Consider the following 26061-nt stretch of genomic DNA (forward strand, 5'->3'; position numbering starts at 1 on the left):
CTTAACGACTGAGCCACCCAGGCGCCCCTAAAATTGAGAAATTCTTAACACAAGCACACATTCCATTAACCACCAGGGTGATAACCTTGTTACATGTCACACAGCAAAAACTCCACTGACACTTGTGGAAGAGTAAGAGTGAAAAAGACAAAGAGTGGCTCTGCATTATCACAAAAATGGTTTTGACTTCAGGAATCCCAGGCCACTTTGAGAAGCATTGCTTTAGCTAAACTAAACACACCCTCATCTCCTCTATGTATTTAGGTTGGCCACCGCTTCTTTCTGGGAAGTTCTTTTACCAATTTCTGCCTTAAAAAATCCTTCAAAACTCAAACATCTGACTCCCCCATCCAAAAGTTCACACTCTCGGGGCGCCTGGGTGGCACAGCGGTTGAGCGTCTGCCTTCGGCTCAGGGCGTGATCCCGGCGTTAGGGGATCGAGCCCCACGTCAGGCTCCTCTGCTGTGAGCCCGCTTTTTCCTCTCCCTCTCCCCCTGCTTGTGTTCCCTCTCTCGCTGGCTGTCTCTATCTCTGTCGAATAAATAATAAAATCTTTAAAAAAAAAAAAAAAGTTCACACTCTCTTCCCAAAGACCTCACTGCATTTTGAAACCTCTCTTAAAAGGCCTCTGCCAAGTCACCATGTACTATCGTTACCTATAAGTATGTTTTGTCTCTGCTTCTGGACTACAAGCCACATGAAAGCATGTACTGGGTCCAAGTCATCTTTCTGTCCCCATTAAAACTGCTAATTAACATGTAGTAGGAGACCAATAAAAGCCTGTGAATAAATCAGCAGTCCTACATAGATTTGGAAGAATAAGAAAGAAAACATATCTGATTGCCCCTCACTGACCCCATGACATTCAGACAAGGTTGCTAGATGTCCAAAAACTCACACTAAAATTCCTGAAGGAACAAGGTCTTCAGAAACTGCTTACATTACCCTTCATCTCTGTGGTCACTTAAGCTGCTCAGGTTAAAGTGCTGACATAGCTGCCCTGATAAATGCAGTGCAGCCTGGTCCCTGGGAGGCTTATTAAATCATAAAGTCAGAGGCTGGCTACTTGCCTGGGAAACTACCACAGATGCTCCTAGATGGTATATTGCTAAAAGAGACCTCACAGGGGAAAGAGGGCAATGTTTTCAGGGGGATCGAGGGGCAGGAGGCCAAAGAAACTTGGATGCACTACTGCCTTCTTAATTTTTGAATCTTGCTCTGCAAGCTCCCGATCTCTGCCTTGGCGCATGCCTGGGCTGGGAGATGACAAGCCCTTATTCTTTGTAAAAAATAATTGTGTGTTCTGAAATGACACCTCTATTATGATTTCCAAATTGACATCTCTGCTTTAAAGCGGAGGCATCCAAGCCTCCCCATTTCACACACTGGCAATTATCATTTAAGTTATCCAACGATAGGCACTCATCTGATCACTGCAGGGCCCCCTAGTGCTAAGGGTGCACTTATAGCACAGTGTTGTTGCCAGTGAAGCCTGGCAGGCAATTCCTGCCCCTGCCCCTGCTGTGGGGTAGACCAAGGCAAGGTGGCACTGTGAAAAGGCTAACATCAAGGAAAAAACAGACATACTATACAAAGAGCTCACAGTGCCTGTCCTATGGAGCGGCCTTATTTTACTATCATCAAGCATAAACAATTCATGGGGCTCAAAACAATGCCTTTCACCAGAATGTCTTCACAAAACATGAACGTATTCCTAAATGCCTTTGTGCAGCAAGAGACAGATGGTAAAACATCAGAGCACAACATAATCACAGATACCAAAAGGAAAGAAGCTGGTAACAATTCGTAATTGGTATACAACTGTGTATCTAGTTATACAAAAGTCTTACCTGAGAAGTCAGCAGGACCCCTCTGGGAATATCTGACCCTCTGCTAACTGTCTGGTAGGTGGATTTTTTGTTTGTTTGTTTTAACTAGGCTTTATGCCCAGCGTGGAGCCCAACACAGAGCTTGAACTTACTACCCTGAGATCAAGACCTGAGCTGAGATCAAGAGTTGGATACTTAACCAACTGAGCCATACAGGTGTCCTAGGTGGTTATTTCTGATACAATTATAAAATGATTGGCACTATGCTTGGCTTTTGTATATCCTCAACACATTACACTATAATTATAAAATTTCAATTTATAATAAAAACTCACTTTTCGTCAGCATCTGAACTCAAAGGCCCAAGGTGATCTACATGGACATGTTTACTCTGTCTCCAAATTCATTTTCTCTAGGAGACTTGGAAGGTCTGCTCAGAGACCACAGACTTTTTTAAATTAGAAATTTAGATCAGGGGCTTTTCACCAAAGGATGAGTAAGAGAGTATCAATGATGACAAGTTCCACAGCTAGTTCTGATACTCACGCATACCCAGACAAGCAACAGCTGTGATATACAGGTTTAGATTTTAATTAAGAGGCAGTACATCCTAATTGACTGATTTCCTCCTAAATCAAGAGATTTACAAAATCCAATAATCCTAATTTCTCAGCTAATTTTATTCAGAAAAATAGATAATTCAAAAAAAGGCTATCTCTATACCAACTAATTCTACAAAGAATATATTGGGTAGAATCATTTACTGCTTCAATAACAGCAAACCCATACACTTCTTCATAGATGACTTTTCACATTTCTATTCCTAACCTGAAATTTAAAAAACCCTTGACCAAGGCCGTCTGTTCTTAAATGACAGGCCACTGACCCTGGTATATTGTAAACACTATATATAATAATATGAAGCAAAGCCTTAAGGCCAACATCAGGAGGGCAAAGAGAGTTAATAAATGAAGCCTTACAAGACAATGAGGAAAAAGGAATACACTGTGGGCTGGAGCATTCACTAACCACAGGCAAACAGGGCGCCTTCCTGGCTCATGTCTGTTCAAGTAATGAGGTTTCTGGAATCTACAGAAATAGACAAGGGGCAGAGACTCCAGCTGGGCCCCCAAACAATCCACTGTTAGCCCTTGAGCAAATACAAAGCTCAGAGTACGATCACTTTCTTACATCCTGGGTTCATCCTGAGCCGCTTTTCTTAGTGACATCTGATTTTCACTGATTTGCCTCTGGGGGTATACTACTTGCCCTTCCACCCTGATCCTGACTTCAGCAACCTTCTTGATTCCTTTTGGACTCCGCATTTGACTCCACTAGAATAATTTCTCCACCATTTCCCTCTGTCTAGACAACATGAAATTGTCATAAATGACACCTAAAGTACAATTAGTAGAGAAACTGCAATTTCCACTCTCCTCCCCCGTTCCCCAAAAGAATTGCACATTAACGTCCTCCAGCATGTCAATCAAACACTACCCTGAAGATTAACTCTGTGGAGCCTGGAAGCCATTTAATTCTCAGCTTACTAAATATTATGCCTTTCCCCCTTCTACCATAATTAGAAGATGTAAATTGCCTTTTTTCACAGCTGCGAATGCTTGTAATCTCAGAGATCTGGATGCCTGGTAAATCGATACCTGCGTAAAAAACTCCTTACAAACACCACTTTGTCCAGCTGCATCTCACATAGGGAAATCACAGACAAAAGCAAAAAGACAAGGCAAAAGAGGAGAGAGGCAATGAGAGAAAGTCATGACTCAAGACCATCAGAACTAGGCAGGAGTGCCTGGGTGGCTTGGTTAAACATCCAACTCTTGATCTCAACTCGGGTCTTGATCCCAGGGTTGTGAATTCAAGCCCTGTGAATTCAAGCCCTGCCTTGGGGTCCATGTGCTTGGAAAAAAAAAAAAAAAGAAAAAAAAAGAACCAGGCACTACTATTACAACTATTACAAGAATGAGGTGGTTTGAAGACACTGCAGTTCCTTGTGAGAAGTAATTTAAAAAAACAGCAAAACTGAAGGACAGCAAATCATGGGAGGGGATCCCCCCCAGGAAACATGCGGCAAAGTCTGGAGGCACAGTTGTTGCCAATGGGTGGGGGGAGTGCGCTGGCATCTAGTGGATAAAGGTCAGAGATACTGCTCAACATCCTACAATGCGTAGCACAGACTCCCACAGTAAAGAATTCTCCAGCCCCAAAAGTTAACACTATTAGCGGCTACTGAAAAACCTTCTGATGTATCTTAATGGTCTGAGATGCACCAAGGGAAACTCTGAATAACTAAAAAAGGACACAAGTCAGTGCTTTAGCTTTAGAATGAGAATGAAGTTTATTTTTCTTTTTTATTTATTTTTATTTAAAGAATCTCTACACCCAATGTGGGACTCACTACCCTGAGATCAAGAGTCGCATGCTCTTCAGAATAATCCAGTCAGGCCCCCTGAGAATACAGCTTAAATTCATCATCGTGTGTCACTTACTAGCTATGTGACCTTGGGAATGTCCATCATCTTCAATGTCCAAATTTAAAGGGAAATCCCTATTCCACAAGGTTGCTATAAGAACATATGTAAAGTATAGTAGCCACCATACAGTCTGATGAATACCAATTATTCTTTTCTCCCTGGGATTACAACTCCCAAAGTGTCTGCAGGGAATATGATGCACTCTGGTCACCCACGTCACTATGCCTAAAAAGGTGGTTTCCCAGAAAGAAAACACGTGTCAAGAAGAACGAGTACGTAGAGGCATAAATATGGGTGGGTATCTGAACCCTAAGAATCACATGAACCTCACTCAAACTGATAAGAGCAGTCAGTCACTCAGTCAGTCGTCTACCAATCTGTCTGTTAGTCTACCCAACCACTGATTCACATCCCCAAGTACTTATTGTCAACCACTGGGTATATATTAGTATATAGCAATAGACATGGTTCCTATAGTAGTCACCAAAAATGGACCCCAGAGAACCATACTTAGTATTCTTGTCCTTGTATGGTCTCCTCCCACACTGAATCTAGGCCAGTCTGTTCTTGCTTTAACCAAGACAATGTAGCAAGCTGTGCCTTTAAGAGAACTGACAGCTTCCATTTCCTCCCTCTTGGAATTGGGCCTTTAAGAGAACTGATAGCTTCCATTTCCTCCCTCTTGGAACTGTCACTTCAGGAAGCCTTAAGCTGCTAAGTAAAAAGTCTGGCTAGTTGGCTGGAAAGGGCACATGGAGAGAGGAGTCCCTGAGACTACAGGAAGAGAGAGAGGCCTAGCTGTCCCAACTGAGCCTCCAGGTGACTCTAGAGAGACCCCAAGCAAGACCAACAGAAGAACTTTCCATCTGAGCCCTGTCTACCCAAGAACAATGGAAGGTAGTAAACTTGTTTTAAATCACTACGTTTTGTTGTGTGGTTTGCTGTACATCAACAAATGAATGAAATAGTTTCTGATCTTGTAGAACTTTCAAGCTAGTCACAACAGCAGCATTAGAACTAAGTCCATGAAGTTAATTACAAGCCTGAAGTAATCACATCTGCACACAAAGAAACCTAGGCCACCAAAACAAAACACCAAACAAGACATCTGGATCTTTAACAATAAAACAGTAAAAACAATAAAACTCAGTGCAAACTTGCTCACAGCATACAAAGCACAAGGTCTTGGTATTGGTCAGAAATGTCAACGTCAATTTTGAATACAATGTCAATTTTGCTACTCTCCTCCCTATCCCCCGTCAGGCTCTCTCTATCTTTCTGAAACACACTTTTCCCTGTAAGGCTCTCTCTTAATGTAAAGGTGGTCCTACAATTTGGGAAATTAAGGCTATTTATGCTCCCTCCCTTACCATGAGGCAGGACCAGTTTCTTCTGCACAAATCATTATAAAAGAATGCAAGAAAGGGGCGCCTAGGTGGTTCAGTCCATTAAGCATCTTGACTCTTGACCTCAGCTCAGGTCTTAATCTCAGGGTCACGAGTTTTAAGTCCCGTGTTAGGCTCAACGCTAGGCATGGAGCCTACTTAAAAAAAAAAAAAAAGAAAGAGTGAGTTCAGGAAAAAGGAAGATAATATCCCATTTTCTTGCTATGGGCCAAACTACTTTCTGTACTATTGAACTTTCTAATATAGAACTTCACTGTGTCCACCGCAAGTGACTAATGGAAGTAACCAGCTCTATCTCAATAACCATTCCTTATCCACGCTTTATAGACACCTCATTTTTTTACGAACTTGGTTTATTCTAATTTTATATGATGAGATTTCACAGATACCCCAAAAAGCCTGAAGCCCCCAAAATAATACCAACAGATTTAAAAAAAAAAAAAAAGATCTGCAGGCAATATGTCATGGCAAAGGTTTTTGTTTTGTTTTGTATTTTGAGCAGGGTAATACGACAAAAGGAAAAAAAGCAGGCATTTCTTGAGCATCTAAACTTGCAAAAGCAACCGGTGCTTAACTCATTTTCATTTAATCCTCACATTATTTTCCAATTGAGAAAACGGACATTCAAAAAGGCTACTTAACTGCCCAAGGTTGCACAAAATAGCCAGAAATTGAATCCAGTGTTGCTCAACTCCGTATCTTTCTATTAGTACACGTTACAAGAAGAGAGAAGGAGACTGTGAGAGTTAAAGCAACATTGCATCACATAGGACAAGAGCAAAAGGAAAAATAGAAGGCGATGAATAATGCAAGGGATCTTAGTACACTACAGAGGTCTGGGGGAGTGATGGTAATGATTAAAAGAGGTCCTAAGTGGTCTAAAATAGTGTTCTCTAGGGGCGCCTGGGTGGCTCAGTCGTTAAGTGTCTGCCTTTAGCTCAGGGCGTGATCCCAGAGTCCTGGGATCGAGCCCCACATCAGGCTCCTCCGCTGGGAGCCTGCTTCTTCCTCTCCCACTCCCCCTGCCTGTGTTCCCTCTCTTGCTGGCTGTCTCTCTCTCTGTTAAATAAAAAAAAAATCTTTAAAATAAAATAAAATAAAATAAAATAAAATAAAATAATAAAATAAAATAAAATAAGTGTTCTCTAACTTAGTATGTATCAAAACCACCTGGAGAGCTTGTTAAAAATGCAGATTACATGGCCTCCCACCCCAAGTTTCTGATTCAGTAAATCTGGGGTGAGCCCAGGAACTTGTATTTCTAACAAGTTCCCAGAAGATGCTGATGTTCCTGGTCTAGGGACCACTCTTTAAGAACCACCAGCCAAAGAGCTCACAATAAACACATTCTATCTACCCCAACTCTCTGACCTCATCATATCCAAAACAATACCATCTAACACAACTGCCAAATTTAGTGGCTCTATAATGGACTAAAAAGTCATCAACTCTGTTAGGATGAATATTACAATGTTCCTTTGCCTTCAAGGAGCTAACAGAAAATGATCAGCCCAGCTTCTGCCTTAATTCTTTCTGAGAACTCAGACAAGTGTGAAAGGAATCAGAAAAGCATGCAGAGAAGACTGCTGGACTTCTGGGAAGACACTAGATTGGAGAAATTTAAAGAAAAAAAAGTTCCTTCTTGTTTTAATTTTAAAAGGATTACATCTGCTGAAAAGGAAATTAGGAAAATGGTCCTATGTACAACAGCATCAAAAAGAATAAAATACTTAGAAAAAAACTTAACCAAAGAGGTAAAAGACTTGCACACTGAAACTATAAAACACTGCTGAAGGAAAGTAAAGAAAACACAAATAAATAGGACATCCCGGGTGCAGGAATCAGACGACTTAATATTGTTAAAATGTCCACGTTACCCAAAGCAATCTACAGATTCAATGCAATCTCTATCGAAATTCCACTGGCATTTTTTACAGAAAGAGAAAAAAAAAACCCAAAATTCATATGGAATCTCAAAGGACCAACAGCCAAAACAATCTTTGTTTTTTTAAGTTTTTATTCAAAGTTACAGTGCAATAGCCAAAAGAATCTTGAGAAAACAAAACAGCCAGAGACCTGATACTTCCTTATATCAAAATATATTACAAAGCTACAGTAATCAAAACAGTATGGTACTGGTATAAAGGCAGGCACACAGAACAGAATAGAGAGCCCAGATATAAACCCTTGTGTATGTGGTCAAATGATCTTTGACAGAGGTATCAAGACTCCATAAACAGTGATGGGGCTCATGGTTGGCTCAGTCAGTAGAGCATGTGACTCTTGATCTCAGGGTCATGAGTTCAAGCCCCACGGAGGGCATGGAGCCTATTTAAAGAAAAAACAAAGACCACACAGACAATGAAGAATCCATAGTTTCTCCAACAAACAGCACTGGGAAAACTGGCTATCCACATGCAAAAGAATGAAGATGGCCCTTACCTTACACCATACATAAAAATTAAATGGATTAAAGACCTAAATGTAAGGGTGCCTAGGTGGCTCAGTCGGTTAAGCATTTGCCTTTGGCTCAGGTCATGATCTCAGGGTCTTGGGATCAAGTCCTGTGTTGGCTCCCTGCTCAGCGGGGAATCTGCTTCTCCCTCTTCCCCTTCCCCCTGCTTGTACACTCTCTCTCTCTCTCTCAAATAAATAAATAAAATCTTAAAAAAAAAAAAAGACCTAAATGTAAGATCTGAAACTATGAAAACTCCCAGAAGAAAACATAGGGGGAAAAACAAGCAAAAAGAAAAAAACAACAAAACATAGGGGAAAGCTTTATGACACTAGAAGGAACTATGATTCCTTAGATACGATACCAAAAGCACAGGCAGCAAAAACAAAGACAAATGGGGCTGTGTGAAACTTAAAAAACTTATGCACAGCAAAGGAAACAATCAAAAGAGTAAAAAGGCAATCTACTGAATAGGAGAAAATATCTGGAAACTACCAGATAAGGGGTTAATATCAAGAATATATAAAGAACTCCTACAATTTAACAACCAAAAAACCACAAATAACCCAATTAAAAACTGGGCAAAGGACTTGAACAGACATTTATTCAAAGCAGATATACAAACGGGGGCGCCTGGGTGGCTCAGTTGGTTGAACGTCCAACTCTTGATTTCAGCTCAAGTCATGATCTCAAGCTCTGCATTGGGCTCCATGCTCAGCAGGGAGTCTACTTGGGATTCTCTTTCCCTTTTCCTCTATGCCCCCCCCACCCATGCACACGCCCTTTCTAAGGCCCGCATCCAAGGGCTCCTTGCTCAGCAGGGAGTTTGCTTCTCCCTATGCCTCTGCCCCTCCCCCATTTGTGTGCTCTCATTCTCTCTCACTCTCAAATGAATAAAAATCTTGAAAAAAAAAAAAAAGATCTACAAATGGGCAACAAGCGTATGAAAAGATCCTCAACATCACTCATCATCAGGAAATGCAAATCAGGGGCAACTGGGTGGCACAGCGGTTAGGCGTTTGCCTTCGGCTCAGGGCGTGATCCCGGCGTTATGGGATCGAGCCCCACATCAGGCTCCTCCGCTATGAGCCTGCTTCTTCCTCTCCCACTCCCCCTGCTTGTGTTCCCTCTCTCGCTGGCTGTCTCTATCTCTGTCGAATAAATAAATAAAAAATCTATCTCTGTCGAATAAATAAATAAAAAATCTTTAAAAAAAAAAAGGAAATGCAAATCAAAGCACAATGAGATACCCACCTCATGCCCATTAGGATGGGCACTGCCAAAAAAACCAGGAAATCACAATGTTGGTGAGGATGTAGAGAAATTGGAACACTGGCACATTGCTGGTGGGATTGTAAGATGATGCAGCCACTGTGAAAAACAGTATAGACGCTTCTCAAAAAAATCAAAAATAGAACTACCATATGATCCAGCAATCTTCCTTCTGAGTGTATATGCAAAAGAACTGAAAACAAGATCTGAAAGAGACATTTGTCCTTCCATGTACGCTGCAGAATTACTCACAATAGACAAGATGTGGAAGCAACCTAAATGTCCAGTGACAGATAAATGGATAAAGAAAATGTATATACAGTGGAATATTATTCAGCCTTTAAAAAGAAGGAAATCCTGTTGTATGCTACAACATGGATGGACCCTGAGGACATTATACTAAGTGAAATAAGCCAATTACAAAAAAACAACTACTGCATGATTCCTCTTACATGAGGTTTCTAAAGTAATCAAACTTATAGAAAAAGAAAATAGAATGGCAGTTGCCAGGGATGAGGGGTGGGGAGAATGGAAAATTGTTCAAGGAGCATAGTGTTTCCACTCATGCAAAAAGAAAAGTTCTAAAGATCTGTTGTCCAACTCTCTGTATACACTTAACTATACTGTACATTTAAAAATTAAAAGGGTAAATTGATGGGTTTTTATCACAAAAAAATAGACCAAAAAAGTGGGGGGGGGGTCACATTTGCCAGCAGAACAAAGGATAAAAGCCACCTTGCTCAGGTGAAGTGATCCAAGGGAGACAGAAGGAAGAGAGAGAAAAACTGAGAAATGTATGGGAACATGTGTAGGGGAGGAAAAAAGTAAGAGAGGTAAAAAGAGTCACACTCATACCCCCTGATGCAGCAAAGGAAAAGGGCACAATGTTAAACTGTGATTGATTTTCTTTTTATGACAAGGTCATGCTTTCAGCCTTTGATTCCTTTATTATTACAATTTTCTGCTCTAACTCCTGCTCTAACTTGATTTTAATTTCCTGGCAGGTGGCACCCAAACAGCCTTTTCCCTGGAACCCACCCCTCTACCCAAAGTACGCTGCTCACAGGGAGAGGTCCAGGCATTCTCCAAGATTTCACATAGTCCATCATCAAAGGAAGGTTGCTTTCATACTGCATAACCTGACATAACAGAAAGCTGCTCACTAAAGTGTGACCCAGCCAGCAAATAAGCTTGGCACCCCCACTTTCCCTCTTTGGAAACAGAGGAGGAGTTTATTAATTGTTGCTATTAAAAAAGTCAGGCGGCTTCTCAGGTGAGGGGGCTGTCAGCACGTCAACCAACAGCCAGCAGGGGACCCCTTGTGGATGAATTAGGCAGGAGGGGTTGGGTAGAGGAGAGGACAGTGCAATGCCCAGTGCCTCCCCCAGGTGAAGCTGAGTGGTAGGGCACTCGCCCACCCGGGCACTTGGCAGGCTCAGTCGTTAAAGAATGTGACCCTTAATCTCAGGGTTGTGAATTCAAGCCCCATGTTGGGCATGGAGCCCAAAAAAAAAAAAAAAAAAAAAAAAAGGAGGGGGGTTGCCTGGGTGGCTCGGTCAGTTAAGCATCTGCCTTCAGCTCACGTCATGATCTTGGGGTCCTGGGATCGAGCCCCAAATCAGACTCACTCTGCTCAACGGGGAGTCTGCTTCTCCTTCTCCCTCTGACTCCCCAATCGTGTTCACTTGCTCGCTCTCAAATAATAAAAACTTTTTATAAAGAAAAAAAAAACAACCCACTTCCCTACACAAAACCAACACGTTTTGCTTGAGCTAATGCAGAGGTAACCAACACGAAACTGAAATTAAGTAAGAAACATAAATAACAGCCCAGTGCAGATTAAGGCACAAAGAAAGTTCCATACTCTGACTGAAGGGGCAATAACTACTCAACTTCTACTGTTAGTTATTATGGAGGAATACAAGCCAGATCCTCTCATTTTTTTTTTAATAGAATCCAGAAATCTGGACTTATGTGGAAAAAAACCGAAATTTTTAGAAACACTGTAAAGGTCAAATAAATATATCTGAAGGTTATTTTGCAATCTCTGGACTAATGTTACAGGCCCACACACTAAAGCCAAATTTGCTCACACAAATACGTTGTCTGGGGTGCTCCCAAAAGGAGCAGTAAGATGTACTGGATCCTCCCCTCCCTATAAAAATATAAGAAATCCAAGAGGAGGAGGAGAAGCTACCTGCATAGCTCTAATGAGCTGGGGACCGATTACAATAAGCAAAATATATTATGCAAACAGAACCCCATACACCTGGTGTTATTGTCTTAGCAAAACCTCCAACGCACCCTTTACAGCACTACTGTGAACAGATATGGTAGAGAAGGGGATCTGAAGGGGCAAGAATGAGTACATGGGAAACTGCTCCCAGTGTATCTGCAGCACACACATAGATCCCACTGTAGTCCCTGTAACACTCCAACACTGGGAGCTGACAGAAGCGATTACATCTTTTCAAGTTCTCAGTGTGTATACAAAGCACACAGCCTGCTCTACACCATTCAGCCCCAGAGAGAGGGATGATGGGGGATAATTTAGATCAGTCTTAACAGGTGCTAATTTGACCTGCAGTGGGAGAAGGGCTGCCTGTCAAGCACACTGCCTGCTGGGCCTGGAGGCTCACACCCTCCCCCACACCAGGGCAAGCCTCCTCACTTGCAAACAATTCCCAAGACAGACCAAGCAAGGCTGGAAAACCTTGCTTCGGGGCAGATAGGAGAGGAAAACTAGAAATTCTTTATGCACTTACGCCTGCTCTTAACCGGCAAACACTCTTACACGAGCCAATACTTAGGATATCTAGTCCAAAGCAGAGAGGAGAGAACCAGTGCAGGAGTCCCCTACCTACCTCTTCAGAGCCTTCATTATCATAATGCCTTCTATTACTATAACACCTGACTCTCTTCCAAATCACATATACATAAAGCAAGGATTGGCAAACTGCGGCCTGTGGGCCAAATCTGGCCTGCTGCCTATTTTTGTACAGCCCATGAGCTAAAAATGGTATTTATATTTTTAAATAGCTGAAAAACATCAAAAGAAGACTATTTCATGACACGTGAAAAGTATATGAAAATCGCATTTATGTCTATAAATAAAATTTTATTGGAACAGAGCCACACACATTCACTTACATGTTGTCTCTGGCTGCTTTCATGCTACAATGGCAGAGTTCAATATTTGCAACAGAGACCGTATGGCCTACAAAGCCTGAAATATTCACTATCTTGCCCTTCACAGAAAAAGTTTGCCAACCTTTGATATAGAGGATACTACCAGGGATCATGCTCAGAATTCAAAGAGGCTCAAATATTGAGTGACCTAGTTGGGCAGGTGAGCAGTGAAGGTGAAAAAGATTAACACTGGTACCTCTCTTCCACACTACCCTCACCCTCATATTGCCAAAAAAAGAAATGGGTTTTCTAATTACCTCTGAAGACAAATAAGTCAAATACCTAATGTTACTGCCTTATGATAGGGCAAGAGATCCCTGGTTTCTCCCAATCATTTAACAAGACACTGAAGACTAGGTGGCCTAAAGCCAGTAAGTGAATGTCAAAGATGGAACCAAGGTTATGTCTCTCTCATACAAGACTGCTGGAGAAGTATATGAACATCCCCCGGTGGCAGATATTTAGAATTAAGAAAACAAAAGTCCTTTTTAACCTTGAGGAACAAGGTTCCTGAAAAACCCAGTGGCAGGAGAATTTACGACTGAGAAACTTAAAACCTTATGGGGGGGAAAAAAAAAAAACAACAAACCAGGATTATAAGTCCCAATCTATGAAATTATATTTACTGAAATAAAACTGGAAATAGAAAATATCTTAAATTAGTAATAATGAATACTATACAATTAATTTCATTTACCATTAGCAATGTTCACACTTTTTGGCCCCAGCAATTGTACTTCTAAAAACTCATCCTCCTCTAGAAGCACCCGCACAAGTACACAAAGATGACACAGCACTGACTGTGAAAAGCAAAAAACAGACAAGGCACTGGTTAAATTAATTACAGTGCATTCAATTGCTGGAATACTATGCCACTGTCAAAAAGAATGCAACCGATCTATACACACCAACATGGAAAAATGTCCACAACATATTAAGTGAAATATGTAAATGACAAAACAGTAGCTTTACTATGATCCCATTTTTATAAATTTTTCTATTTACATAGAAAAAAAAAAAAACCTCTGGAGTTAACACATAAATTGCTAACTGATTAGCACTGCAGAAAACATTCTTTCTATATCACACATTTCTGTAATGTTTGAATTTTTACAAATGAATCTGTATTTGTTTTATAAGCAGAAAACAAAAAACATCTCAAAATTTCCATTGATTATCTCTTACTATAGCTTTTTGAGGCCCTTCCTTTCCCAAAGTTTCAATAACATGTCATTATGGTTGGGGGGGGGGGTCAAGGCTTTGTTGCAGATAAGATTGCCTGCTAAGAGGCTTGCTTCCTTTATTTATTTAGCAACTCTTCATCCAAACATTTAAGGCCTTTCTAATTCTGACACAATCACTGACTCCCGCCTTCTGGTTTTCACCAGTCTAAAGACACAAATGAATCTAAAAGTGTGTGATGTTGCCTAACTTTAATTTACCCTATTTAGCAGAGCCTCTTCAGTCTATTCTCAATCAGCAGCCACAGTGATCCTTTAAAAATAAAAGATCATGCTACTCTGCTCCCGATGGCTTTCCAAACCACTCTAAGAGGTAAAATCCCTTAAATGGCTTAGAAGGCCCCGCATAATCCTCTCCCCATCACCTCTCTACCTTCATCTTCTATCACGTCATCTTTTGCTATGCCCCAGCCAAGTGTCTCAGGGATTTTGCATTTGCCCTTCTCTCTTCCAGAATGCCCTTGCCCCCAATGTTTACAGAGTTTACTCTCTTACTTCCTTGAGGTCTCTGCTCCAATGTCACCTTCCCAGACTTCCTCTGATCCCCTATTTAACACTGCAAACTTCTACCCCCAGCATCTCCTACATTTTAAAATACTCTTCTCCATAGAACTTATCATCACCTGGCATACTAGCTAGGTATTTTATCTATTTGATTATTGTCTTCCTCCCATTAGAATGAGAGATTTACTGCTGGTGCTTAAACAGTATCTGGTACACAGTGGGTGCTTAGTAAATATTTGTTAACCGAATGAATGAATGAACGAATGGATGAATGAATCAGTCAATCAGAGTAATTACTTCACTAGCCTAATGCCCAGGATTGTAGTAAGAGCCTCACTCACAAGGGAGAGCCCTAGCCATATTCCTCAGTCTCTCCTCTAAGGCCTGAGTTTACCTTCCCCCAGCTTCCCCTATACCTCTCTTAAAACTAAGCTTATCCCACCATCATTTTTGTCTCTTTTTTATTTCTCAATACCTGCTTCTCTCTATTCCCAGAACAAGCAATGATTTGGTCATATCACAAATTAGTTTCTCTTGGTTGAGATTTCTTCCCTATTTGTCCTCAAATGCCAACCTCAAGAACTCAAAAGTTAGGAAGGATTTACTGTAACTTGAATACCAAAGACAACAATTCCACCAATTTTTTAGGGGCATTAATTAGAGATAAAGCAAAACTCTCTCTTAATTAAAAGGATTCTGCCACACACACATACACACACACACAACAAAAAAAAAACCCCAATCATCTCAAAACTAAAAAATTGTGATAATTTTAATAATGCTCAGACACCAAATTGAAAAAAAATGACAGCACCCGCTTTCTCAAATTTGAAACACCCTACTCTAAGCAGATTCAGTGAAAGCCTTCCACAGAAACAAACATAAAGCACCAATGGGAAATAGAACCTTCACATTTAATTTGGCTTACCTGCATCTAATTTGGACTCTATTAAGACCAAGTATTCCATTATTGAGACTGCAGAGGTTTTTTGTGTGTTTTTTTTTAAGTTTATCAATTTTTTTTTTAGTGATCTCTACACCCAATGTGGGACTCAAACTCAGCTTCCTGAGGTCAAAAGTCACATGCTCTTTCAGTTGAGCCAGTCAGGGACCCCAAGACTGCAGAGTCTTTAAGGAGAAACAACACTGACTGGCAGAGGTATTAATATCAATGAGAGGTCAAGCCAAAGACCAACAAAACAGTATCAAGAGGCCACTGTCTGGCCAATATGTCTGATGAACACAGATGCAAAAATCCTCAACAAAATACTAGCAAACTGAATCCAGTAATACATTAAAAAAATGTTTCACCATGATCAAGTGGGATTTGTTCCTGGGCTGCAAGGGTGGTTCAATATTCGCAAATCAATCAACGTGATACATCACATCAATACAAGGAAGGATAAAAATCATATGATCGTTTCATAAGATGCAGAAAAAGCATGTGACAAAGTACAACATCCATTCATGATAAAAACCCTCAACAAAGTTTAGAGGGAACATACTTTAACATAATAAAGGCCATATATGAAAAACCCACAAAGAACATCATCCTCAACGGGGAAAAACAGAGGGCTTTTCCCCTAAGGTCAGGAACAAGACAAGGATGTCCATTCTCACCACTTTTAATCAATATGGTACTGGAAGTCCTAGCCACAATAATCAGATAATAAAAAGAAATAAAAGGCATCCAAATTGGTAAAGAAAAAGTAAAACTGTCACTATTTGCATATGACATGATGCTATATGTAGAAAACCCAAAAGACTCCACCATAAAACTGCTAGAATTAATAAATGAATTAAGTAAAGTCGCAGGATACAAAATCAATGTATGGAAATCTGTTGCATTTCTATACATCAGTAACGAAGCAGTAGAAAGAGAAATTAAGAAAACAATCCTATTTATAACTGCACCACAAATAATAAGATACCCAGGAATAAATCTAACCAAAGAAGTGAAAGACTTGTCCTCTGAAAACTATAAAACCCTGATGAAAGAAACTGAAAATGACACAAAGAAATGGAAAGACATCCCATGCTCATGGATTAAAAAACAAATACTGTGAAAATGTCTATACTACTCAAAGCACTCTACACATTTAATGCAATCCCTATAAAATACCAACAGCATTTTTCACAGAACTAGAACAAACAATCCTAAAATCTGTATGGAACCACAAAAGATCCCACACAGCCAAAGCAATCTTGAAAAAGAAAAGAAAAGCTGGAGGCAGCACGTTTCCAGACTTCAAGTTATACTACAAAGCTGTAGTGATCAAAACAGTATGGTACTGGCACGAAAACAGACACATCTATCAACAGAACAGAATAGAAAATCCAGAAATAAACACACAACTGGGCAGGTAACTAATCTTTGACAAAGTAGGAAAAAATATCCAATGGGAAAAAGTCTCTTCAACAAACAGTGTTGGGAAAACTGGAAAGCTACATGCAAATGAATGAAACTGGGCCAGTTTCTTACACCACACACAAAAATAAATTCAAAATGAATTAAAGATCTAAATGTGAGACCTGATACATAAAAATCCTAGAGGAAAGCAAGACAGTCATTTCTCTGACATCAGCCAGAGCAATTTTTTTCTAGATAGGTCCCCTGAGGCAAGGGAAACAAAAGCAAAAATAAAACAATTGGACTACATCAAAATAAAAAGCCTTTTGCACAAGGAAGCAAGCAATTTACAAAACTGAAGGGCAACCTATCAAATGGGAGAAGATATTTGCAAAGGACATATCTGATAAGAGATTAGTATCCAAAATATATAAAGAACATATAAAACTCAACACCCAAAAAACAAATAATCCAATTTAAAAATGGGTAGAAGACATGAACAGACATGTCTCCAAAGAAGACATCCAGATGGCCAACACATGAAAAGATGCTCATTATCACTCATCATCAGGGAAATGCAATCAAAACTACAATGAGACAGCGCCTCACACCTGTCAGAATGCCTGAAACCAACAACACAAAAAACAACAGGTGTTGGGGAGGATGTGGAGAAAAAGGAACCTTCTTGCACTGTTGGTGGGAATGCGAACTGGTACAGCCATTCTGGAAAACAGAATGGAGGTTCCTCAGAAAGTTAAAAATAGAACCCGATGATCCAGCAAGCATACTACTGGGTATTCACCCAAAGAATACAAAAATACGAATTCAAAGGGATACATGCACCTCTTTGTTGGATGAACAGATAAAGATGTGGTGTCTACATATGCACTGGAATAATATTCAGCCATAAAAAAGAATGAAATCTTGCCAACTGCAACAACATGGATGGACCTAGAGAGTATAATAATGCTAAGTGAAATAACTCAGAGAAAGAAAATACCATATGATTTCACTCATAAGTGGTATTTAAGAAACAAAACAAATGAGCGAAGGTGGGGCGGAGGAGAAAGAGACAAACCAAGAAACAGACTCTTAACTACAGAGAATAAACTGACGGTTTCCAGAGGGGAGGTGAGCAGGGGGATGGGTGAAATGGGTGACTGGGATTAAGGAGTGCACTTGTGATGACAAGCATGATTAAAATAAAAACTTAAAAAAAAAGAGCAAGAGAAAGAAGAGAAAGCTGTATTATGCTGGTGCACTCAAGGAATATGTAGGCCCTGAGTCATCAGTGGGAGCCAATATAAAGGACAGCTGATCAGGTGCAATAAGACTCATTAAAGGCTTCAGGACAATCAATGCACAAGTTAGAAACAGCACAATAGTGAAATATCAGAGGAACAGGTACTAGGTCACCTGAACTCGTTATAGAAGATGTTTTTCACGTACAACTCTAGATAATGCCACTTCACTTATTCAACAAGAAATTATTATGGCAATGATTCCCTAGAAGACTAAAGGATGTGACATAATAATGGGTCTTTTTCTTTTTTACTAAGCCCAAAAGAATTTATACTGCATAATGAATCATAGGGGATGTAATTTCAATTCCATTTGTTGAATTCAACTAATATTTGCTTAACACCTACTATGTGCCAAGTAGTATTCTAGGGACAATAGAATATAGACATGATCACTGCCTTCAGGGGGCTCACTGACAGAAAGGGAAATAAATACTTTTCTGTCACGGGTACAATATTACAAGTAAGCACCTACCTCTAATACAAGCAACAAAGAGAAAGTGATTATTTGGGACATTCAGGGAAGTTTTCTCAAAGGAAAAGGGGACAGCCGTCTTATGTTTTGAATAAGTTGAGTGTACTCCCATCCAAAGAAACCGAAAGTGATTTTATATTTATAAACTCTTTAGATCCAGTAAGGTCAGTGGTGCGGCAAAGCTACTAAAGATGGACCCTGTCTTTATTATGATCAAGCTGAAAAGACTGGTGCTTTCCTAATTTCTAGGTCACCTTCTCCCTCTTGTGGACCTATGACTAGCCCTGCAGATATATCCGTTTATTTTCTTCCATCAATGATGTTTCTGCTGAGCGCTCCCTGGAAAATCCCCATGTGACTAGAGCTGAGGCATCAAACAAGTTAGCTGGCCCACAAAGCCTCAAGAGGCTTCAGACTGCTCCAACTCCAAAGCAATTCCCTCATAAAAGTCTAAAAAAACTGAGAAATCAAATGAGGGCTTCCAACTCTAACCTTCAATGTTCTGGGCCAAATTTCCCCAATCTTCTTTTATCATAAGGGGAAAGTGCAGATCAAAAGACATCAGTTTTCAGAACACAATCTTATTAAATACTTCAGACGAAAGGCCTTGTCACCTTTCTGGAGAAGGAATACAGACATAATTTAGTTGAGGAAGATTTGGCCCAGATTTTGATCTCCCATTTGTTGGGATTTTTACAGTGAACTCCCAAACTGGGATCACTTCAGAAAAAAAAAAACAAAAAACAAAACTCATCAATGAAGTTCTATGGGCAAATAACTAAAACAGTGTTTCTCCTGTATCCCTAAAAACATTGTGTTTGTTACATTTCTACAGAGAGATAATAATTACAAATGATCTATTAGACCTCCAATTTCTTACAAAGAGAGTTGACTGAAGAACCCACCGCCCCCGCCCCCACCATGATCTATAGGCAGAGGTTCTGATAGAGAAAACTGAATACGGGAAAGCACTAATTTCAAATGAAGAGGAGTAAAGAGTACCCTCTTTAGGACCTAGGGGTTTGAATCCCACCGTTGTTTCAAGTACCTCTTAAAAAGGCATTTCTGTTCAAGTAAGTTTTCTCATCTACTTAAAAAAAAAAAAAAAAAAAAGAGGCCAGACTAAATACACTCAAGGTTTTCTCCAGTTTTAAGATGCCATTTAAATAATTTTCTTTTTCCTAATAGCAGCCTTTTGAAGCCACAGGGACTCCTGCTGAAAGCTGCAGGGAACCACAATACCCTGATCTTCTGCTAGATCCTGGGCTGTCAGACCCAAAAAGAAGTTTCTGGGGGTGCTTGAGTGGCTCAGTTGGTTAAGAGTCTGCCTTCGGCTCACATCATGATCCCGGGACAGAGCCCCACATAAGGCTCCCTGCTCAGTGGGGAGCCTGCTTCTCCCTCTCCCTCCACCTGCTGCTCCCCCTGCTTGTGCTCTCTCTCCCTCTTCCTGTCAAATGGATAAATAAAATCTTTTTTTTTTTTTAAAGGAAGAAGTTTCTGGTGGTGAGGAAAAGCCCTGCCACCCAAGTTTTAAGTTGTAAGCTGGAGTCAAGACTACACAGGCAGCTTGCCCTCTACTGCCCACAGGCAAAAGGAGACAAACTGTGAACTGGTTATCACAGCTCAGCATCATAGAGCTGTACTGAAATACACACTTGTGCTCAATAGTCTCACTATCTGCAAACACTATTAATTAAATCAGCAGCACCGAAGATCAAAATATGCTTCTTTTGTCTATCTCCTACTACAAGGCCAAAGAATAAACCTTCTCCCTTCAAGTAGACTAGGCACACAATAAGGACACCTTCCTTTCCTGCTGGCCAGCCTAGTCTAGCGGCAGCAACAGCCCAACAGTGACACCTGCTGGGGAAATCCAAGCAAGGGCTGGCTCATCAGCTAGAGAACATCAGGTCCCTTTTTGAAGGTGGCAGGAGATGCTGATTAGCACCTATATGTATTAGTAATTTACACTAGAATGCAGCCACTCAAATTATGAGGAAGTGATGGCCCTTCTGTAAAGGCTATGCACTTGGAATATTTTACAATGTACCTCACTTTTGAGCAGGCTGTCAGCCCCCACAGTACCTCTCATACTAGCTCATCCATAAATCATGTAACTATTGTATTTTACAATGAAATTTATTTATATTATTTGTATATTCTTAAAAGAAAAAATATATATGCACAATTGTTGACAGCAAGATGGCAAGGTATTTCATTTACTACAGCCTACATTTTTAAACATTTAAACTTTTCATTTAAAACACATAATTTCTGGGTTTTAAACGGTCTACTTTTATTAAGAAGTGTTAATATTTTAGTCACGTATGGATATTTATATTTAATTAAAATTTAAAAATGTACATGTAGTCCCCCAGCTCACACTAGCCACATTTCAAATGCTTAATAACCACATGTGGCTAATGCCTACCATACTGGACAGCACAGATACAGAACACTTACATCACTGTGGAAAGTTTTATTGAATGGCATTGCTCTAGAGAAACATATTAGAGTATTTTCAGATGAAATTATATGATGTCTGGGTCAGGGGAGCGAACAGGGGATACAGATGAATGAAAGCTGGACAAGTGTTAATTTTTAAAGTCAGATGATAGGTATATGAAAATTCACTTATTATACATTCTTATTTTTACATGTTTGAAGATACAATATCTTCATAAATCAGAATATAATAAAAAACTAAAAGAAACTAAAAATAAATAAAAATGGTTCACCTAAAAATGAGGTATTGCACTAAGGAATATACCATGGTTGGCAGCTTAGAAAAATCTGTAGTTATACAAACTAGAATCAAATGTCCCACTCAGCAACCTACTTACAGATCTTTAACAAGAAACTCAACTTCTCTGAGCCTCACTTTCCTCAAACATGAGATATTTAATACCTGCCTTGCAGAGTTATGGTGGAAATGAGAAAAAATTAATGCAAAGATACAGAACCTAACACATAGTAGGCCCTCAGTAATTGGTATCTCTAATTATTATCAAACAGAGTTTACTTGAAACCACTCAGGTATTTCTCAGAACAACACCAGAAGAGGTACGGCTACAACAGAATGCACAAAGGCTAACTGACCAGAGAAGCCCACTGGTACTGTGGAAACAGGTCCTGGGAGGCCTTTAGAGCAGTAACTGAAGACAGCTCTTTTACAACTACCTTTCATAAACTTTTTGCATGCATGCCTACTCTGTGTCAGGCACTGTGCTTGCTACCTTGCCACCTCTCTTGACAAAGAGGAGTAACAGTCTCAGGTTCCTAATATGGGCCGTTATGTAAGGCAAAATATTCCCAAACTGGGAATTTAGGAGATGTTAATCCAGAACTGGTCTCAATTATATGAGCATAGTAACAACGTCTATTATTTTGTCTAACTTTTATATCCAACCAAGTGTCCTATCTTCCGCTTAGCAACAGCCCCTAGTAACCACCCACTATCTTGCATTCAACATGTTCTTTCCTGTCTTAGAATGTGCTGGTCCCCTAAAATAAAAAGGTCTTTCCCTTTCCAAATCCTACCCATCTTTCAAGACTTGATTTTGTACAGCATTCTTTGATGGTATTTCCCTTTCTCTGAAATGAGACTGCATTTATCTCAGTACCACACAATGAAGCATTTGGGTCATCCACATTTTTTATATAATTGCATGTAAATAAGTCCTGCCTCTACAATAACACTCCCAGCGGATAAGACCAGGTACTATACTTATTTTGTATTCCCTACAGTGCCTAGCACAGTGCTGGAAAAAATTGTAACCATTCAACAAATACTTATTAACTGGGTAACTCTCTAAAGCATTCTCCCAAAATAACAAGTACATTATGTGCACAATCCATATTCCCACCCTTGTTAGAAGCTTATGTCAGAAATTTCAGTTGCTTCAACAGAGGATGTAATGCAGAGCAATATGCTGTTTGGATCCAACAGGCATATTCTGGGAGTTGGTGATTACGCTAGATGTGACCTTTACAGAATTACAGAAAGAAGTCCCTAATAAATCAAGATAGATGCGCACACAGCCATACATGGAACATGCGGTGGGCGGTCAACTACACCCACTCTGTTTCTTTCATAGAAGAGTTGCCTGGGATGCTGATGTGAGTATGGAGAGGCCTTCCTTCTATGAATTATTATTTTTCCCCACCTTGAGGTGAATGTCCATCTGGAAGATCTCCTCAAAGAATCTTAATTAAGCAACTAATTCGCTATTCAAAAAATATGTATCCCTAAAAAATGGACTTTCCTTGAAAGAGAGAGAGAGAGAATTTTCTTTTCCCTTTTGTCAAGTTGCAATGTTCCAAAAGATAGAGTTTAACAGGTGAACACAGTTGTCCAAAGAGACACGAGTGAAAAAAGAGCAAATACGCTAATCTGTACCAAGCAGGGTTCTCTTTTACTACTTATTCCTAAGCGCTCTGGAACATTTTCTTTTTTCACAATAACTAGTGTTGCAGATACAATCCTCCAAGAATGTCAAAAAGCAGGGCAGAGAAAGTCAATGGCTCTAGTAGACTTTGCGCCTCTAACCTGATCTACATTCTCCTTTAAGGCTAAAGGTCTCAGGAGCTTAGCCAGAAAAGGAGCTAGCAGAACCAAGTGACTTATACTGTTAGGCCCCATTCTATCTCCACCACCAGAGCAAGATTTTCCAAGAAGATGCAATGGACACCAGGGAGACCAGAACCAGATGCCTGGGTCCCAGACACTCCAGATCCAGCCACAACATCTACAGGACTGAAGGAAGAGATGTAAGGAGAAAAGTAAGGGATGTAGGAGAAGACAAGAAAGCACCTGCTTACCTTCTGAGTGAATCTTCCTCAGAGCTCTCCTCAGGCATATCCTGATGTAAGGCCTCCTGTGATACAGTTCCAGATCTGCTAGACTGGGTGTAAATTCTTTCCCAATGGCCTGTCTCCTGGTTGAAGGCCACCCCCACAGTCCTCTCCTCCTGCGGACTAGCAGAGCTGCTCAACTCCAGCCTGCTGGAGCTAGGTGTTTGGCCCTCAGTCCGCTCAAGGGGTGGCAGCTGGCTGCCACTCGATGGCATGCCCTCGAAGGTGCTGGGGACCTGCCAGGAGGAGCTGGCCTCACTAGAGGAGTAGTTGGGTGTGGTTCTTTCCCAGCGCAGGGTGTCGTTGTTGAAGGTCAGGAGATTGTGGCAAGCGCGACAGCGGTTCAAGTGGCCACGGGACAGGTTGGAATTGTTCTCACTACTGTGTGGGGTGGGCTGGTGGGAGGGGCCTGACCTCTCAGACTCAATGTTGTTATTGAGCATTTCCTGGGCCTGTTGGGTCTGGGGGGCTTCTCCACTCAGGCTGTGGTCCAGCTCCTGAAGCCGGTCATACTCCAGAAAGAAGCGTCTCAGGTCACACTGAAGCTCATGGCGAATGCTGCCTGAGTTGTTTTGGCTGGAGCCACTTCCTCCATCTGACTCAGCTGCCAACCCTGAAGCTGGAAAACCCCTCCCTTCTGTGGCTGAAGTGTACACAGACGCTTGAGAGCCACCTTCCTGCTGTCTCAGCACAGACAGCAAACTCACCGAAGAGGCACTGGTCCTGGGCGGAGGCATGGATTCTGCCTCAGAGCGGGAGTTCAGACTGAGCACTGTCCGGGTCCACTCGGACCCTGTCAGCCCAGGAGCTATTTCTCGGTGATACCTAGAAGGGTGGCTGGACAAAGGGCCTCCCAAAGAGCGACGGGTGGGACCGAGACTGAGGTTGCGGAGCGTGTTGCCGGCAGTGCTGCTCTGGACTGTACTGAAGGCAGACGGCCGGTTCAGGAGGCCCTGGTCCTGCTGCGTTGACGAGGCCTGCTCCGGGGGATGGAAGGGCTCGGTCTGTACAAAAGAAAAGGAAGGGGTAGTAGCCCTGGCAGAAGCAGGGGGGACACTGTCCTGGTGAGGCAAGAGGGAAGGAACTCGAGTGCCAGAGCAGCGGCTGCAAAGGCACAGGATCCCAAGGTGCTGGCAGCACTCAGCTGTGGGGTAACTGACCCGCTGTCGGAGCCGGATGTAAGCGGAAGTCCTGGGGCGCTCCGTGGAGGGCTGAGGGGGAGGCGGTGGGGGTGAGGGGGTGGCAGAATCTTGCACTGTACTTTGCTCTCCCACCTGGATGCCAGAGGAGCGGGAGGACAGCATGTGCAGGAAATTGTGGAGGAGAGGCGTCCGGCGAACTGGCTGTGATTGCAGCAGGGCACGCTGACGGTAGTGGGATAACTCTGTGCCGTCTATGGGGATCTCTGGTTCGTCATCACCCTGCAACGTGGAGCGAGGTGGGGCAGGGGGAGAGCGAGGCAGTTAGGCAGAACCTCCAGGTAAATCAAGGAAAACTAACTACTGACAACCATCCAAGGAAAACAATCTTCATGGAGAGACAACAACCCTACCCTGAAGCACTGAGGACTAACTGGCTTCAGCTTCAGGACCATCATATGGAATTAAATTATTCACTTCCAATTAGTGACAATTCTGAATGAGTACAGGGGGCAAACCAATTCTTTTACAAAGTGCATCTCTCTGACATGGAGGCAGTGAGGGAAGCAAAAATGTAAACCAGCCAGAGGCACGAAAATGACAAGCTATCCAACACAGCCTGCTTACTTCTTTTTTTATTATTATTATTATTTTTAGATTTTATTTATTTATTTGACAGAGATAGAGACAGCCAGCGAGAGAGGGAACACAAGCAGGGGGAGTGGGAGAGGAAGAAGCAGGCTCCTAGCGGAGGAACCGGATGTGGGGCTCGATCCCAGATCGCTGGGATCACGCCCTGAGCCGAAGGCAGACGCTTAACAACTGCACCACCCAGACGCCCCCAGCCTGCTTACTTCTAATAAGGTGATCCCTTGGGGGTTTCAGAATTGACCCCCCTGTCAAGACTATGGCTAACACTTTGAATACTCAGTCTGAAGCTAGTTTTCAATCTCAACTGGAAAAGAAACACTTGGGCATTACAAATTACAAGTCCAATATAATCAGAATTGGAGCACTAGTTCAAAAAACAACTCCCAGTTTAGATGGAGTTGGAACTGCTGACTAACTTACCTGCTGATTAGAGGGGTTAACAATGGCTGTGAGTAAGTAGTGTCCAAGAGGATCAAATCTCACCAGACTGAAAACACAAAAGAGAAAGACAGACACGCACAGATGTTAATTGAGAAGAGGAAGCCTGTGTTCAAATGTATAGTAATCACTACTGATAACTGTGGAATTACCCAGGTATCCATTTCATGCTAGAAACTTTTAAAACTTTTGAAGAGATTAAATAGGGCTCAATACTTCTTGTTACCTCCTCACACTTGCCAGAAGAAGGGAATATGTATTACAAAAATAATTTCAAACAGCACCCAGGCTTCCGTCCCAAGGAGCAGCTACATTAAACACACACTTGCTCATACTGAAGAGCTTATCTCAACAGTAAAGCATAGCACACTCCCATACCCTGTCACAGGGTTAGTTCTTCTCTCACAAAGCAGCTAACACTGGCAAGAAGCAGGAGTTCTAGAGACAATGAACAGTCTCAGCATC

General features: G+C 41.4%; 1 protein-coding gene across 13 annotated transcripts in view; it reads right to left on the reverse strand.

Annotated features, from left to right (window-relative positions):
- The window catches only part of AMBRA1 (autophagy and beclin 1 regulator 1), a 167422-nt gene that overhangs the window by 110520 nt on the left and 30841 nt on the right, over positions 1-26061 (reverse strand). For 5 of the 13 annotated variants that reach the window (XM_011227940.3, XM_019802146.2, XM_011227942.3 and 2 more), the window contains 2 exons: positions 25579-25645; positions 23336-24789 (listed from right to left, as the gene is read on the reverse strand). In XM_011227940.3, the coding sequence (XP_011226242.2) occupies positions 23336-24789; positions 25579-25645 (1521 nt within the window). The remainder of the gene's footprint in view (positions 1-23335; positions 24790-25578; positions 25646-26061) is intronic. The other 8 variants (XM_011227947.3, XM_034644734.1, XM_011227950.3 and 5 more) reach the window with 2 other exon arrangements.

This window comes from Ailuropoda melanoleuca, chromosome 16, assembly GCF_002007445.2.
Source record: "Ailuropoda melanoleuca isolate Jingjing chromosome 16, ASM200744v2, whole genome shotgun sequence".
NCBI lineage: Eukaryota > Metazoa > Chordata > Mammalia > Carnivora > Ursidae > Ailuropoda > Ailuropoda melanoleuca.